This window comes from Rhamphochromis sp. 'chilingali', assembly GCF_963969265.1.
Source record: "Rhamphochromis sp. 'chilingali' genome assembly, chromosome: 16".
Taxonomy (NCBI): domain Eukaryota; kingdom Metazoa; phylum Chordata; class Actinopteri; order Cichliformes; family Cichlidae; genus Rhamphochromis; species Rhamphochromis sp. 'chilingali'.
Genome location: NC_137943.1, coordinates 7,641,353 through 7,659,729, shown reverse-complemented (window position 1 = coordinate 7,659,729; position 18,377 = coordinate 7,641,353). Strand labels below are relative to the sequence as shown.

The window sequence follows — 18,377 nt, the reverse complement described above, 5'->3', positions numbered from 1 at the left end:
CCCAGTTGCCGATTTGGTTCTTCCGCCACTTATTTACCCTGATTGGTCGCTCTGTTTTATCCTCTGTTGACTCTGCGGTTTCTTCACTCCCACCTAATAACGGGCCTATTACTGGCTGAAAGTGCCACTGTTTGACAGTCCTGAACACACTTGGGTGCTTATTCCCACTTAAGCTGCACGGTTGCGTGGAGGTCCCATTCATGGGGCTCTTGTAGAACTGAGGTTTGAGGTCAAGTTTAAGCTACTGTGTTTAATGATTCGATTGTGCCTGTGTGCTCTGTGGGTTTGCCGGTGTGGAGGATGTGCGCAGCAGGGCTGCTTGTGATGAAATTAGTAGAATATGTAATGATTTATGGTTAGCAATCACTTTCAAAGTAGCTTTATTGAACATAAATCATTCAGAACTGAAAATCATTTGCCCTTTAATGGACCCACACTGAACAAAGCAATTACAAAAAAGCCCAAAAACCTAGCCACACGTGCCATTTCTTGCTCTTGGAGACTTCTAGTACCAAGTGAGTATTTATATTTATATTTCTAATTCTACTTTTTTGTTTTATTTATTTTATTTCTCTAACAAGCAGTAGAAATGCTAGTTTGCAGTAAAAGTGTACCTTCAGCAATATGGATGTAGCTGTGGTGCACAATATTTTTTTTGGCATCATTGGGTGAAAATTCCATTTTAACCTTTCAGCATATTGTAGCTCAGGCAGTCTGTGAAGGCTTGTGCAAATCTTCTTGGCTTTGTTTTCAGTGCTTTTGATGATGTGATGGGTAAGGTTTGGCAAATCACGTCTTTTCATAGAGAGGGAAGTCTTACTTGTTTGTTTGTTAGATCGAACCCAAGCTGTGCGTAGCTAAAATTAGTTTTTTTTATTTATTGCACTTCATTCATGTTCTTATAGTGATGATGATGTGTTGTTTTGGGCAGCCCTTTCTTCAAGCGGTACAAAACTAAACTAAATTGACAGAGATGAAAAAAGTGAAAGACACAGTTCTTTAAAAAATTCTTGCAGTAATTCTTACAATATACAAACCCTATTCGTAGAACTATATAGAACTACAAACAGTTGCTGTTGGTCAGACAAATGGTTCATGTAATTTTCCTGTAATCAATAAGGTGTTTTGTGGTTGGGTGTGTAGGTGGATATGCCATTAAAAACAGAGGAAGAATTTAAACGTAGCTCGTGGGCTGTGGTGGTGCATTTGTGTCAGTTTTATCTTAATGCAGTGTATGAAACATGTGCACATACTCGGGTGCTTTGGGGGCTTTGACAGATTTGGTAAATTCTGTGTTTTCTATTTGTTCTAGATTTCTGCCTCCGTCACCTCTGAGAGTAGAGCCCATTCTTCTTCTTTTCCTGGACTACCAACAACATGCAAAAACTGAGAAATAACTAATCATGATTACCAAAACCGTGCCAGCATGGATTTTCCTGATTAGTTACTAATTACAAATTAGCAACTTGTAACTGATTAGTCATTTTTCAAAAAAAATTAATTAAAATGTCAAAAGATATAATTTTGATAAATGTACAACAGAAAATATTTGCCAAACTAGTGCATAACAATACTAATACATTGAAAAAAAATACATACATAATTATTTACAGTAGTAAATACTGATTATATTTATTTTAAAGAATTACAGACCTATTAATAATAACAGACATCTCCAGTAATTTGTAGATCCTGCTAAATCAGAGTAGTTGTTTGTGTTTGTGTGTGTGTGCGTGTGTGAGTGTGTGTGTGTGTATACTCCTTGAATAAGTAAACTTTACCACAAACTGGAGCCAAATACTGCGTCTACTGTATGGAACAGCAGCCAAGTAGTCGCTCTTCTGAAAGTGTTTGACTTTATATCCTATGATCAGTCCATGAAAATCTTTAAAGTAAAACCTTTAAGATAATCCTATAACAATAAGACAGCCAATGAAGCGTGATTGAAATTGGCATTGTGTTTATTGTTCTTGGTTTGGAGTCTAATAATTGATTTTTGATTTATACTGGTTTAGAGACCATCACAATAATCCAGCAGCGAGGGAAATAAAAGGATGAGTGATAGTTTGTGCCATCAAAAATCATTACTGAGCATATCTTGGCGACATTCCTCAGATGGTCGTAACATAACTGGATCATTAGCGTGTTTCTTGTAAGTGAAGCTAGCGTGACAGAGCATATCCAGCCTTCTGATATTTCCTTTTTAACAGTACTTTGTTAGGGACAAAGCAAAGACAGGATGCCATGATACAGCAGTTAAATTTTAAAAGAACTACTGGCGGCCATTTTTTAACCTCTGTTGGCTTTACGGGACGATACTGCTGCATGTCATTAGCAGTTGATTAAAATGGAAAGCAAGCCTCCCAGTCTGTTGTTGTATTTATTTTTTTCCTCCTTTAAGTTTTTATTTTTCGCATACTCCTATGGGTTTTTAACATCTTCATGAATAAGCGTTTTTGATAGTTTTGCTGTGTGCCTGTTAAATTATTAAATTTTATTACTTTGCAGTTGCACAATTGCTTCTGTTCCTCAGTGCCTAGACCGGTGAAGGCTCCATCATTGACTTGGGTTTTACTGACTTGTCCAGACCCATAAGGTAAATGAGGAGTTGCAAAACCAAGTCTGCATGTTTAGAATTCTTCTTGCGTCTTCTGTGGCTCCTTTAATGCCATTCAAGGTAATGTCATTGGGTCTTCTTACATTAAACAAAGACTTCATATTTTGCAAGCCTGCCTTACATTGACAGGAAGCATGAAAAATATGGGGATATCCAGAGATAGATTATCATATGGAGACAGACTGTTAGTAGCATTATAGTAAATGGAGGTGCTTTTTTTTTCTTAGTTTAATCCATTAGCCTAATATGCATTTATTCTGACAGCTTTTGTTCAGTGTGCCTTTTGTGAGTCCTGCCACGTTATGAGGCTGCAACATATTACAGGAGTATCCTTTTAAGGCTTTCATAGTGATTCCACTATGAAAGGTCAGCACACCTCTGTGAGGTCTCTTCTCAGGGTTGGGGACAAAATCTGTTGTTGTTGTTTTTTTCTTTAAGTAGCTGAACTTTTGTGCTTGCAGTGAGTGTTTTGCTATACTGTGTTGAGATTAAATGGGTGCTCCTGGGCTGGGGATGTGTACCCATGACCTGGTTATATATGCTTCTGTAATCTTGAGACAGGTTATATGGATATGTAAGAGGAAGTGCTTTGACGTAGGGCTGGGCAATATGCCCTAAAATCCATATTGCGGTGTAATTTGAAGCATGTGCGGTAACGATATATATTGTGATATATTCTTTTCTTCTGTACATATATATATAGATGTCAAAATGACTGAACAGTATAGAATGCCATTTTAATAACATTTATTGTGCAAAACTTTTCAAATAATTTTTAAGATGTAACAGATCTTTTTCCAAACAATGTAACACAAAATTCTTAAATAGCAAATAAAAATGAAGATAAGTCTGTAAACATTTTTGAATGAAAAAAATACAAGTAAAAAGTTGTTGAAGATAAAGTGCAAAATGTGCCTTTGGAAAAGATGAGTCTGCTAGTGTGTAGGGCCGCCTTTTTTCTTTCCACTTGACTGACTGGGCGTTTGTGGAGGGCGCGTTCCTCATATTCAAAACGTGCTTCGTCTCTTCGCTATTACTGTTGCCCGGCATAATTTGCAGATGATATTTTCTGCTTAACATCTGAATGCTTAAACCCAAATCTGTCACGGTCCGCTGTGACAGACCGTGCGGTGGTGTGTATGGTGGACCCAGGTGCGAACACAGGTGAGCAGACGGGAGTGAACTTTAAACAAAAGCGAGCCTTTTATTGTGGCTGATGACAAGGTATACAAATACAGCAGGGATAGCGTGGCTAAACAGAAACCTAAACTGGGAATAACTAAGGTAAAGCTATGACTAAGAATGCAATAGACCGGGCATGGAAACATAGAGGGTGGAAACACAGACGACGCGACACAGACTACCTGAAACACAGAGACTAAATACACAAGAGGGATGATCAGGGGAAGTGGCCACACATGGGAACACAGCTGACACAGATAAACATAACAAGACATGGCAGGAGTAAACAACACTGACGGGAGACTGTCAAAGTAAAACAGGAAGTACACAGAGGTGCAAACAGGAGGAGAGAGAGAGCACGGGCATAGTAGGCTGGGGAAACATGGAAATGAAACACGAGGGGAGATGAGGGCTCACAGATACATAGAGGGACACACAGGGGATAAGAGTCACAAGGGGAAGTCAAATAAGGAACAACATAACAGGACAACTCAGGAAACATGACCTAAATAAGGAACGAAATACAAAAATACAAGGAACTGAGAATACTGGGCCCACATGGCCCAGGACCATGACATCACCCCCCCCTAAAGGGCTGGCTCCCGACAGCCCAAACGCGAGAAACAAAACAAAAACAGAAAACAACCCACCCAGGGCGGGAGGCGGGGGACCAGGACGGAGGGACCAGAACGGGAAACAAAAACAAACAGAAAACAGGAGCACATGACCACAGTCCAAATACAGTTCAGGGGGCCGACCCAGAGCCCACAGGCACAAGAGTTCACGGGTCACACGGTCGGGGGGGCCGACCAGGCGGGTGGCACAGGTGACAGAGCCGGTCCGGAGGCCGGCCGTGCGGAAGGCAGCGGCGGCGGCGAAGGAGACGACGGAGCAGTTCAGGGGGCCGACCGCGCGGAAGGCAGCGGCGGCGACGAAGGAGACGGAGCAGTTCAGGGGGCCGGCCGCGCGGAAGGCAGCGGCGGCGACGAAGGAGACGGAGCAGTTCAGGGGGCCGGCCGCGCGGAAGGCAGCGGCGGCTCCCAAGTGTCAGGCGTACCGGCCGAGGCTTGGAGAGCACAGGACCAGGCGACGCTGAAGCAGAGGCTGGCCCAGGCGTAGCAGAAGCAGAGGCTGGCCCAGGCGTAGCAGAAGCACAGGCTGGACCAGGCGTAGCAGAAGCACAGGCGGAGGCTGGACCAGGCGAGGACGAAGACTCGGATGAAGCTGGACCAGACGAAGCACAGGCTGAAGCAGGACCAGGCGACGACGAGGCGGCCGCAGGTGGCGGCTGGACAGGCTCCTCGGGCCCTCCAGCTGACGAGGCATGAGGCTGAACGGGCCCCTCGGACCCTCCAGCGGAGACAGGAGGCTGAACGGGCCCCTCGGACCCTCCAGCGGAGACAGGAGGCTGAACGGGCCCCTCGGACCCTCCAGCTAACGTGACGTGAAGCGGTGGTGTCGCCGCAGGGTGCCGGATAGGCACACCTGGGAGTCCAACAGCAGATGCAGGACAAACAGTTATGTAGGCCCCTGGCTGGACTAGGAGCTGAGGAAACACAGGCTGCTGAGGCACAAACCCAGAGAGAGAGAAAACAGGTAGAAAACAGTCTATAGGGCTTAACATCTTGGCATGAAAAACCGTGAAGTGAACAGTGGTAGGGACCACCAGTTCAGAGCCAGCAATCATTAGGTTCCCAGAGTCTGCATCAGTCCAAGGTGGCTCGCAGGTTACTGGCCCAGTCTCAGTAATCCTAGGAGAGGCCAACATAAGCTGGTTGGACTTAACCGATGGTAGTGTGCGGCTCAGAGGAGCTGGTTCAACCATACGGAAAACAAGAATTGCCACTCGATCCACAAAAACAAGGCTTAGATCATCAGGAGCTAACTCCTGAAAAAACAGTAAATACACAGGTATGGACCTAACCAATGTCACCGTGGTAGCATGACTGTGGTGTGTTGGATGGATGCGTTTGTTGGAACCTGCACCCGCAGTGATCTGTGGCGTCAGAGTGATGACTATATTGAGTGGAGAGACAGATACAGGCAAAACGGTACGTAAACCATTAACTGAAGCAGGTGACACTTCAGGCTGAGAGTGAGTGGTTACAACATTGTTCGAGGCTAAAATCTTATCCAGTGATGAGTTCACAGAGACAGGAGAAAACGGTGTCACATTAACCCTGATCTCAGCCTCCATCTCCTGAGTGGAGGTACTGGTGCTGGAGCAAAACAGTTCAGAATCACCCTGTGTATGACCTTCAGGAAGACAGAATTCATATTGTGACGTTACACAGTCCAGGTTACCATGATCAGCATCTATGTTTTCATCTTGACAGGTTAGAGTGAGTTCATGATCGGCGTTCACCGTTTTCAGTTCATTAAACACAAGAGTAGCAGGGAAAACAGGATCACTAGTCATGTTACACTTTAATCCATGATTTGCCAACTCTGCAATATCCTTGCTTACTGTGGCTTCAGAGGGCCCCGGAGGTGAGAAAACACAGTTCTTGAGGTCAGGCTCAGAAACAGATAGCTCAGACTTGGATGGAACCTCAGACATGGTAAAAGACACAAAAGGAAACACCTTCACCCCACTACTCACACTATTACCCTGAGAATCAGTGGAAGTCTCTTCCAGTCTATGTGTAGATTTTGTGGTCCCTGCAGGATTGAGTGAAGCAGTCATGATCGGCTGAGAAGGACTGTCCCTAGCCTGTGGCTTGGTGAATAGCTCATTGCTAGCCATATCACCGGCTAAGTCTGTAGTTACTTCACATGCCGCCCGCTCAGAGGAAACTTGGCTTGACAGAACAGGTTCACTCACCTCCGAGCATCGGGTGATGCGGTGACGACGCGAACGCCGTTTTTTCTTGGCCGTGGGCCCCGTTAACGTGGAAAGTGGAGCCTCCTGCGGTGACGCAGAGGCTGAGGAGGCGAGTGTTGGCGGAGCGTCAGGCGGGAGCTCCTGGCAACTCCGGGGGCCCCCAAAGGCCAGGCGTGTCCCGCGGAAAATCTCACCGTAGTGAGGAGCGAGCCCTGGCTTCCCCCGTAGCTCCTCCTCCAGTTGCGCGCATGCGGCGCTCTGCCGCTCCTCGAGGTCGAAATCCATTACCTCCACAGCCTCCTCGTGTCGCTCAGTGGAGGGCGAGACATGCCGTAGCGATGAGCGACGGCGACGTGAACGCCGCTTCCGTCTTGAAGTGGACGCGGATGGAACTTGGTTTTCTGTGGCGACTGGCTCCTCGTCTTCCGACCACATCCGCGCCAGAAAGGAAGCGGGAGAAGAGTAGTCCGATCGAGGCAGCGAGGACGGGCGGCCGGTCCGAGGACGGGCGGCCGGTCCGAGGCGGGGCGGCTGGCGGAAGCTCCTCCTCGGAGATAAGCCAGGGCTTCCAGCGTAGCTCATCCTCCCGATACGCTCGCAACACCTGCTGCCGCTCCTCCTCACCGAAGTCAACAGCCTCGGGCATCTCCGTGCAGGCAGGCGGTGGCGAAGGTGCGGAAGCTGATGAAGTGTGAGCCAATGGTGTGTCCGTGGTGAGCCTCACCGTTCCGACTCTGACCGCCACTGGCTCATGAGGCGGCGGGGCAACGGCGCGATGGCACGGCTCTGGTGAAGGTGCACGCCCACCGGGCCGCTGCTGCTGCGGACGGAGTCGGAGAGCGGAGACGAGAAGGTCGCTGACGAGGGGGTGCAGCGTCTCCCATAACCAGGGGAACACAGACACGCACACCCCTACCTGGCGGGCGAACTCCTCCCGTTCCTCCTCACTGGAACAGTGCAGCCACTTGTCGCATAGCGACTCCACTGTCCGGACAATCTCCAGTCCTTGTGTCGCTGGGTCCGGCATGGTCGCGTCGTACTGTCACGGTCCGCTGTGACAGACCGTGCGGTGGTGTGTATGGTGGACCCAGGTGCGAACACAGGTGAGCAGACGGGAGTGAACTTTAAACAAAAGCGAGCCTTTTATTGTGGCTGATGACAAGGTATACAAATACAGCAGGGATAGCGTGGCTAAACAGAAACCTAAACTGGGAATAACTAAGGTAAAGCTATGACTAAGAATGCAATAGGCATGGAAACATAGAGGGTGGAAACACAGACGACGCGACACAGACTACCTGAAACACAGAGACTAAATACACAAGAGGGATGATCAGTGGCCACACATGGGAACACAGCTGACACAGATAAACATAACAAGACATGGCAGGAGTAAACAACACTGACGGGAGACTGTCAAAGTAAAACAGGAAGTACACAGAGGTGCAAACAGGAGGAGAGAGAGAGCACGGGCATAGTGGGCTGGGGAAACATGGAAATGAAACACGAGGGGAGATGAGGGCTCACAGATACATAGAGGGGCACACAGGGGATAAGAGTCACAAGGGGAAGTCAAATAAGGAACAACATAACAGGACAACTCAGGAAACATGACCTAAATAAGGAACGAAATACAAAAATACAAGGAACTGAGAATACTGGGCCCACATGGCCCAGGACCATGACAAAATCAGGTGCATATGACTAACGTCGCACCAGTGTTCTTTATGAGCACCTCCTCCTCCTCCTCTCCACGTGTAAGCTCCATGCTAGCTTGCAGCCGCTGCGATGATTTTGCGCAGCAACATGCGCTATTGCGGAAGAGCGGTATAGTCAAAATCTCTACCGTTGGCCAAATTCATATCGTTTATACCATATACCATTTATACCGCCCACCCCTGCTTTGACATGTTGCCTTTTTATTACTTGTGTACTAAAACCATTTTCACTATCTTGTTTGAGTACCATTTTCTAGAACAGGGATGGGAAACTCCAGGCCTCAGGGATCGGTGTCCTGCAGGTTTTGGTTATCACCCTGGCTCAACACACCTGAATCAAATGATTAGTTCATTACCAGGCCTCTGGAGAACTTCAAGACATGTTGAGGAGGTCATTTAGCCATTTAAATAAGCTGTGTTGGATCAAACATCTAAAACCTGCAGGACACCGGCCCTTGAGGCCTGGAGTTCCCCGCCCCTGCTCTAGAATATCTTTGAAGGCCTTCCGAGAATGTGACTGTGGCATCTTTGACATGTAGGCGCAGAGAGTGAAAGTGCAGCAATCCAAGCAAAAAAATTAAAGAATCTCGTTTTTGGTATTTACAACTTCAAACCCGCTGTACGCTGAAAGCAGAACAAGGTCTCTTTTTATTTTTTAATTTCCCCCATTGTGTGTGGTTTGTGTTTTAGAGAAATGGAGCCCACAGGACGGTGTGTTTGTGGCCAGTGATGGTAAAACTGAGCCAATTCTGCAGCACTTGCTTTTGATGCTGCAAAAATTGCGTGCGGTGGTGAATAAAGTCAAAAGCGAGAGATGCTCAGCGAATTATGTAACTTGACGTGGTGAAACTGGGCCTGGAAGACGACTCTTTGTTGCACAGAAAATCTAACTGTGTGTTGGACTGTGAAAGAAAGCCGAGTACAAAGGAGGAAAAGAGACGGCCGGCGCTCACAGCGTTGTTTCACTCTCGCCAACACACGATGTGCTTGTGTAATGGTAAACATTACCACTGCATCACCCGTCATTTTCCTTTCATGGCTTTTCCCCCTGTGAGATTGTCAGCGTGGAGTTTCTAGATTCGCCGTCTGACGGTGCGTGGCGAGCGCTCAGCTGTAATTAGGACTGAGTCTTCTTTCAATTATCATAAACACATGTTGGTACCCTGTGGCGGAGACGCTACGAAGTGTGACTGCTGACCTTCTCTCCTCCCACGAGAACGAGAGAAAGTGTGAATGAGTGTTTGCGCGCGCGTGAGTTATCAGGGCTGTAAGGGAACTCTGCCTCTATCTTTATCTCTCCGTTCTATTGAGTCGCTTTCTCTCTTTCGCTCCCTCGTTCTCATTGTCTCAGTCCTTACTGTACCCGCTGCTCCTCTCCTTTCCTCTCTTCTTTCCTCATCCATTTGGCCTTCCTTACCTGCGCTCATTTCTCGTCCCATCCGGCATCCCTGCATTTGCTTGCTTTAAGCTTTCACTATTTTCCCCTCCCTTTATTGCTTTTGACCCACTCGTCCAATCCCAGCCACTCTCCAGCCTCTATTTCTCCTCTCATCCTCTCATCTCCGTCACCCATCTACATTACAGTACTTCATCCCATTATCTGCCTCTTTTCCCCCAGTTTTTCTATCTCATTTTCAGAGTGCTATCTCTTTGATTTAGGACTCCATTTTTATCAGAGAATTTGGAACAAGATGTGTTTCGGAGCTTTGCATCTCTCCCTCCCTACCACTCTAAAGTCCACTTACGAAGCAGGACCTGGGGCATCTGTGCTTTCAGACCCTCCTCTCTCTCTCTCACACACACACATACGCACACACACATAAGCTGACAGATTGACTGATGGCAGGGTTGTGTTCTTATGATGCTGGGTTCACTTGAGTGATGGTGGCTGACTCTGTGTGACAGGATGGGAGAGAGAGAGAGGGGACGAGTGTAGTCCAAAGCCAGCTTAGCAAGCTATTGTGCATCATTATACGTGCGTGAGAGTCAAAAAGCAGTGTGTGCTGTAGGAGCACGCTGAACGTATGCAAATATTGGCGATAGAATGTTTCTGATTTTCACCCCGGTGTGTGTTTGTGTGCGAGTCTTTTGGTTTGTTTTTTTAATGCCCTTGTGGCCGAGCCAGAAATACCGCAGGCGGCCGAATCTGGCACTGATCCTCTTCTTGTTCCCTTCAGAGGCAATGCCGCAACACACACGCATACACATTTACACGTACAAGACCCAGAGACACACTTTGATTTGCGCCATCTCGTTTGAAGTGCAAGACCCAGAGCTTGACAGCTTATGATTAATATAAGCCCCCGCCTCGTGTGCACGCGAACACACAAAGCAGTGTAGAGATGCGTTTGTTGCTCTGTGCGTGTACTGTACACGCGGTCCTCCGCAGTGAGCTTCGGGGGCCAGCCTGCTGGCTAGATCTTTGAACTAGAGCTTTGACACCGTGCCATCACCGCAAGGGCACTTCTGGACTCCCCCAACCCCTCACCCCCCATCATCTTCGCCTTCTAGTCCTTCTCTCGCGTTACTTCCACATCACTTTTAGAGATTGTCGCTTGCTGTCTGCCTGGCTGACCAGATCAAAAAAAAAGAAAAAAGTTGACCATCTCATTTCAGAGGATTTCCTGGGTGGAAAACGAATCTTTCTGCAGCTTTTAGGATTTGTGATTGATCTGCGGAATAGAAGGTTTGCCAGAATGTCACCTTCTATTGTGGGAGGGGGTCAGGGCAAGGTGGGCAGGATTCTGCTTCTGGCTCATCATACTTGACATTAGCGTCACTGCTTGTGCCAGCTGATACTTATTATCTTTATTCTTCAGAAACTGCTTCAGAAACTATTGACTTTCTTTTTCTTTTTGGTTACTTAGGACAACCCATTTATTTATGTGATTGTCGAGGAAGAGGACGGACAGGACCAACAGTAATTTTCTCCATCCATGACTGACAGACGCTCATGTACGATGGTTGCAGTTGATGGATACATATATATATATATATATATATAAAACATGTATTTTAAAGCCATGTTTTTATTTTGGGTGCTCAAATGCAACTGCATAATGATGAGATACAATTAATTCCCATTTTTGATTCATTTAAATTCACATACAGAGATCAAGCACAGCAGAGCAGCTTTTCTACCCAAAGCACAAAGTGCACCGCACCTGCTACTTAGCTAGAAACACATTCACTCATTCAAACTTCCTGAATCAATAACATTGTTCTTTACTTGCTTTGAGTTGTAAGACAAGTGCTCAGGGGCTGTCTGCGAAGTGAAACACTGAAAAAGATAATACACAAATATTGAATAATCTGACTTGCTGTAGAATACAGTGTCATCAGAAGCTGTTGAAGTATAACCTCCTGGCTTTGGTGCAATCAGCTGATAATTTCCTCGTTGCCTGTTATTTCCGGATAAGATGACATTCACGAGTGGCAGAGGTCAATATGTGTGCTGTGTCGGACTGTTTTAACAAATTTGAGCAAATTTAATGACTTTAGAAGGCTTTAAACATTATTTTTTGTATTATAAATGTCCCTTGTATACCAAGGAAGCAAACAAGACAAACAAGAAAGGAGAAACAACATTGGTATGGATATCTGTGCATCTCTACTTAACAGTGATTGATTTAAACAGCAAAGTAACTCTATAAGATGGTCTCTTATTTGCTTCTATCTTCCACCAGTTATTTTCATTGTTAATCATTCTGCCACATTATCTTCTCCTTTCATTAGATCCCTCGCAATACAATGAAAGCCCAAGGTGATTATCTTCCTTTTTATCCTTACCACCAAGCACAAACCCAGAGTTATCCACCTTACTACATAATATATTAAAAAAGGGGAAAAATTTGAATTTTCAGTTTCTACTTGACAATCAAAATATTTGCCTTTTCTCCCTTTTTTCTCCCACTGATTGACTTTTATTAATCGACAGCTGTTGCTACGGTACTGCTACACCACACAAATTACTAATATGTACACCTGTGAAAATGTCAGCCTCCCGCTAAGCCGTGTGTGACAATTACGGCAGAAGATATAAATTATCATTCAGATTGATATGGGTGACAGCTTTCGGGGCGGTGGGGAGACTGACAGGACTGGCTGCTGCTCAGCTCTGAACGTTGGGCCATTCTGATTAAGCTGTCTAAAATATTAAAGTGAAGCACTTTGAAGTATTACTCTGGAACTCTGACTATTGCTTACTACCGTCTACCACTCAGTTGCTATCTAGCTACAATATAGTGTGGGCTGTTAAATGATGCAGGAAGCTAACTGAAAGGCTTATTGAGACTGACAGGCTGTTGTCTCCGTTGCTTTTCGCAAACGGCAAAAAGACTTGAACCTCGCCGACTTTATAAACAATACAGCGTGCTTTTTGACTCTCTTTAAACGCAGTCGATGCGGCGCGCAGACAACAGCTCGTCCAAGTTACACAACACATAATTAGACGGCTCATAAAACCTCAAAACAACAGGGATTTTTTTTTTTTTTTTTTTTGTAGAGGATTATTGGGTGCATTTTCCCTTCACTGCTGCACACGTCCCAGCCAAGTAAGCAAAAAATAACCAGAGTATTGATTTGTCTTTAATGATGCCTCGATAGCCTGTAAATGATATAACAAGAGAGGAGAAATCCTATGCAAGAGACTTGCTTCAGCATCGGGGGATCAAATCGGCGCCCATCAGTGAGCCTGCATTATTGATGCCTTTGTTTACATGATGAGACCTTCTGTCAGGTAGCAGGATTTTATAGTGGTGCATCTGTCGTCCACGTCTTCATTATATATACAGTATTTGCGTCTCAACTTTTGTCCTTTTTTCCCCCTCCTTCTGTGTGCTTTCCCTCTGGATTTATATGGGAAATTTGTGGAGGAGCTGTGATTGGACTCCTTCTACAAAGGCCTCTCATCAAGCTTAGTGCAGCCTCTCTTCTCTGTTTGAGCCTGTTATGGATGCCTATATATTTAAGACACAGGGTTGATCTGTGAGATGAGCTTTGCTGGGAGTTGGTGAAGTATGGTGGAGGAGAAGACTTAATTATTTGGAGGGAAAAGTGGTGTCTCTGCCCTTCTATCGCCTCCTCTATCTCTCCCCTCTCTCCCTGTATCTCTTTGTATGTTTCATTTTCTTTCTTCCTCTCACTGCCACTCAGCAGGGCGCCATTAGCCATTCAGCGCAGAGAGGCCTTGAGGAATTGAAAGTGACAGAGCAGAAAAAAGAATAGAAAAACTGAAACAGGAAAGGAGACAGGGGACTTGGGAGAAGGGGGGGGGGGGAGGAGAGAGGGGTGAGGGCAAGAGGGGTTGGAGTGAGGTGTTAGGTGGGAGCAAACCAGGCAGGACACAGTGCCACATTGGGAGATGGGAGGGGGGGTTAGGGATTAAGCAAGAAAATGAACACATTTCCATGGAGATGAAGAGAGAAATCAGAGGAATGAAAGGATGCAAGGGAAGGAATTATGGACAAGACAATTTGAAAGCTGGCTGAAAAAGAGCATGGAGACAGTGGTCGAGAGTTAGAGACGCGGCTTGGAAGGGCTAGAGACGCGCAGTGCATGCATGCATGTATTGAGTATGCTAATTATGGAATTTCTGAATTATGAATGAGATTAATTGCATAGGCAGATGTGAATTTATTCACATTTTCTTTCTCTTAATTTACCCCAGACACTTTTAAATGGTAATGGCTTTTTTCTGACAAAAGCACAACTCTTTTTGCTTACTCTTCCTCTGTCTTTTTTTTGTCTTCTCCCTGTTATTTCACCAGTATTCTTGCCGGGGCGATGAGGCGTCTGTTGAATAAGTACTACTTAGTTCCATCACCACAACTTGGCACGATAAATTGGACTGTGAAATGACTTGCAGTCCCGCCATCATATGTCTTTGACACACATACGCACACGCACGCTCACGTGCTGTCGTCATTAGCTCACTAATGTCTAGGGTGCTTAGCATGACTTACGAGCCATTTGGATGAACTGCGGAGATGATTTGCTCTCTTTATGGGATGTTTGTGCTGTGCTATTTTTTGCTGCGATTTGCATTTTGCATTTCCTGCTGTCTGACAGAAATATAAATGTGTTCTCCCCTCAGGTCCTGGCAACATGGAGACTGTATCTCTTTGCTGTCAAAGTGCCCACCAAGGTAAATGTTCCCCCGCTCTCAGTGGAATTTTATGGCTTTCACTTGCCAGCCTTGATCTCATGGTAATTCGCAGAAAATGTGACAAAGAAAAAAAAATCAAAGGCTTTTCAGAGCAGGAGAAAAGAGATAACGATGATGACTGCAGTGATGATGTTATAGGATGATAGTAGTAATGATGACAATTACAATGTAGACGACGAGGGGCAGGTGGGATAAAACTAAAGCAGCAGTTTGAGGATGTAAATATAGTTTTTAGCTTGCAGCCAGTAGCTAAGATGCAGCTGGTCACCTTTGCTACTGGCTGTTTCAACAATACACTGTATATAAAAGATACAACAAACTTCTGGGTCACAAAAGTGAAGCCAGTAGTGCCTTAAACCTGTCTCCCTGAGGTGCCTCATTGGGTCAACGTCTGTGGGGAAAACAGCCCCACTTCTCACTTTCTTAATGATCTCAGTAAACACTTTCCTTATGATTTCTTGATCTTTTAAGTAGAGATGGACCGATCCGATATTACGTATCAGTATCGGTCCGATACTGACCTAAATTACTGGATCGGATATCGGAGAAAAATAAAAAATGTAATCCGATCCATTAAATATCACGAAAGCACCTCACAAAACTTGCAACACTCCGTAACTCACCTCAGAACGTTAGCACGTCGGAGCAGTATGCATCACGTGATAGAGCGGCTGTGGCATGCGGGACCTGTCGGTGGTCTGGATAGCATTTGGAGCTTTGCTAGCAACCCGGCATTTCATCTCCGACAAAGTTATCCCCGAGAGAAGTAAAGCAAGTGTGTAAGTCCATCTCTGAATGTTTGTAAAGCATTCCTGCGTTAAGCTTAACAAGCGACTGCCTCTCGCTCTCCGACTGCTACTTCAATCGTGAAACTGCTTAAATGATCAGCTGATCGGCTTTTCTGTCGCGAGTCCGTCTCTCTTGTTTGTTTTTGGTCCCCTTTGTGCCAGAAAGAGGAAACCAGCGGTTGAACAACAGCAGCATGTTTAAGCTTGATAAGCTGTTGTTAGAATTTATTTAATATTACTTTCTATACCAGGATCTTTTTCTACGTAGCTGATGGCTGGTAACTGTGCAGGGGCGGATCTAGCAAAGTTTAGCCAGGGGGGCCGATAGGGCATTAACAGGGAAAAGGGGGCACAAAGACATACTTTTCTTTCTTATTCTCATTTAAAATGTCTAGCTTTTAATAAATAATTATCTGACACCCAAAGTTTTAATTTGATGTAAAATGAATAGAAGTCAATTACTGTATATAGTGACTATTAAGTCTAATATATATACCCTAGTAAGCTATAGTACTTTTTCCTTTGGGAAGGTACCATCTGTGCAGTCTGCAATTTTGTTGAAGAAAGATGTTGAATCTATTTAATATTTCTTGAAAAATAATTGATTTCTGTGCATTTTTTTTCACACTGCATCAAATTAAGGTTGATTACGTCGATTAAGCATCATGAGGTGGAGCGTGAGGGGTGGTTCCCTATTTTTTATTTATTTATTTTTGTTGTTGCTGGGAGTTGGAACCCTATTAGTTAGGTTGCTTAATATTTACGCTAAGTACTCTTTAAAATACCAGAATAGGGAGGATGGTGTAGGTCTAAGTTTATTAGATTGATCAGTATTGCTGAACTATGAAATATTTTTTTTGTATACAGGTATAACAGAATAGCTTTAGTGTAGTTGTTGTTTTAAACTTGAGTATGAACTTGCAGACTTGCAAAATGCAGCAAGATATTTTAAAAAACAGTTTTGTTGATTAAAAGAAACTATATCGGATTCATATCGGTATCGGCAGATATCCAAATTTATGATATCGGTATCGGTATCGGACATAAAAAAGTGGTATCGTGCCATCTCTACTTTTAAGTGTCAATAGTCCCCACTGGAGTAAAGCGGAGAATAAAATGGAGTGTGCTTCAGGGTACACTCAACTTAACGCTTCAAGTTGGCACATTAATAACCAGTGGGTGATGTCCTGGTGGTGCTAATCATCTTTTATCTACAGTTTATGTTTTGAACACCTTGATTGGTTAAAGTAGGAGGACTGTAATGCCTTTTAATAGAGCCAGGTTAGCCATTTGTCCTTGCTTCCACTATTTGTGCAAAGCTAACCTAATGCATATTTTTTTCTTTTTGCTAATACACTTAAGGTGGATGCAGTCAAGATGGTGCCACCAATTAGTTCTAATTAAGCCCATAAATAGATTTTGATCAGCCATCTTTGTGGGTTTGAAAGTGGATGAATAAGAAATCGAGCTACATTACACAGCCATTCATCAGTGACTTATAGGAAACCCTAAAAGATAACCCAATTTATTATCTTTATTACTCTGATTGGGACCAAAATTTAATTTAAAATAAATGAGGTTGTGTTCAATAAGACTTGAAACTCATCTGGATAGTCTTTACTGATGTCATAAACTTAAAGAGAAATAGGGTTGTTTCTATACTATCATACTAATGTTTTGCCTCCTGGTGGTCATTATTAAGTAAAATAATTCAGTGGACTTATGGCTTCACTTTTTTACCCCAAAACGGCTTCCATCTTTAATATACAGTCTGTGATATCACTACAGACATAGGAGTAGTATCTCATCTAGCATGACTGCAAATACATTTCTTAAAATGTTTTTTTTATTAGCCAGTACTAGTAGTGATCCCATTTCAAATTGTATTTGTTTGGCCATAATAATTTTCCATCATCACAGCACTGTGCTCACTAGAAATGATGAGCAGTGAATTGATCAGAAGGGTTGTAAGCAAGTCAGCAAATCATCAGGGCGATGATTCTCTCTCACATGCATAGCTGTAGTAAGAATCTGGGGCAGAGATTAGGCTGCTGACCAGCTGACTTGCAGCGGAAACACTTTTGTGCAGGACAAACATAACAGAAAATTCCAAAAGAAGGTATTTAGTCTGAATTTTAGAGTAGATCTATTGAATTGCCGCCAAAGTCGATCAAGATAACAGTTCAAGCTAGATTGGAAGGCATCCACTAGGTTGTCAATAATCCCTTTCTGCAAATTTGCACATCTAACCACTACTTATAGGTGGTGAGTGAGAGCGAACAGTTTCAGATGTAATTTTACTGGTCAGCCTGTGTTTTCTCTGAAGTTTAAGAAGCCTTGGTGTGTGTGTGTGTGTGTGTGTGTGTGTGTGTGTGTGTGTGTGTGTGTGTGCTTCCAGCTTCATTTGAGTTTTCCTTTTGAGCAAATTGGCATCATCAGAACTCAGAATCTTCTTTATTCTGTGCAATATTTTGTGAACAAAACAAGCTGAGATTAGGTAACATAAGGATTTTGTTTGAGCTTGTGATGCATCTCTGCTTCTCTCAGGTCGAGGTCACCTTCAATTTTTTGGAAATCAGAGCAATGAACACCTACCCAGAACACCAGGTGAGAGCGGCGCTTCCTGCCAACTGTACCGTCGTAGCAGCGTTGACTCTCATGGGATTAAAACTGTCATTGTCGATACAGGTAATCATCGATACAGACAAGACCACCTACTCGCTGAGGCTGCAGACCCAGGAACAGCTGGATCACATGGTCAGCCACATCAACTACGCCCTCTCCAGAGTCTTCAACAACTCAATTTATGCGTAAGCAATGTCAAGCGTCGCCATCCTCGAGCAAAGTGCCGAAGCTTTCTGTTTTTGTGCTTTATGTTGCTGAGCAGCAAAGGCAAGTTGTCCCACGTTAACAGACTTTGACAGTGTGTTGGCAAGTTGGCAGCTTCACTTTAGGATTGCTTTCCTCTTTAACAGCCAAAAATCATTCTTATCTTGCAGTAGTTTCCCTCCAACCCATTTCTGTGTCATTGTAGACTCTTACACCTAGCAATCACTGGGCTTAATTTGCCAGCTGACACTGA

The 18,377-nt window shown here is 44.5% G+C and overlaps 1 protein-coding gene across 3 annotated transcripts in view; it reads left to right on the top strand.

The window, feature by feature from the left end:
• carmil3 (capping protein regulator and myosin 1 linker 3) overlaps positions 1-18,377 on the top strand; it is a 111,350-nt gene that overhangs the window by 5,670 nt on the left and 87,303 nt on the right. For all 3 annotated transcript variants that reach the window (XM_080861729.1, XM_080861728.1, XM_080861727.1), the window contains exons 3-5: positions 14,436-14,486; positions 17,843-17,902; positions 17,984-18,105. In XM_080861729.1, the coding sequence (XP_080717855.1) occupies positions 14,436-14,486; positions 17,843-17,902; positions 17,984-18,105 (233 nt within the window). The remainder of the gene's footprint in view (positions 1-14,435; positions 14,487-17,842; positions 17,903-17,983; positions 18,106-18,377) is intronic.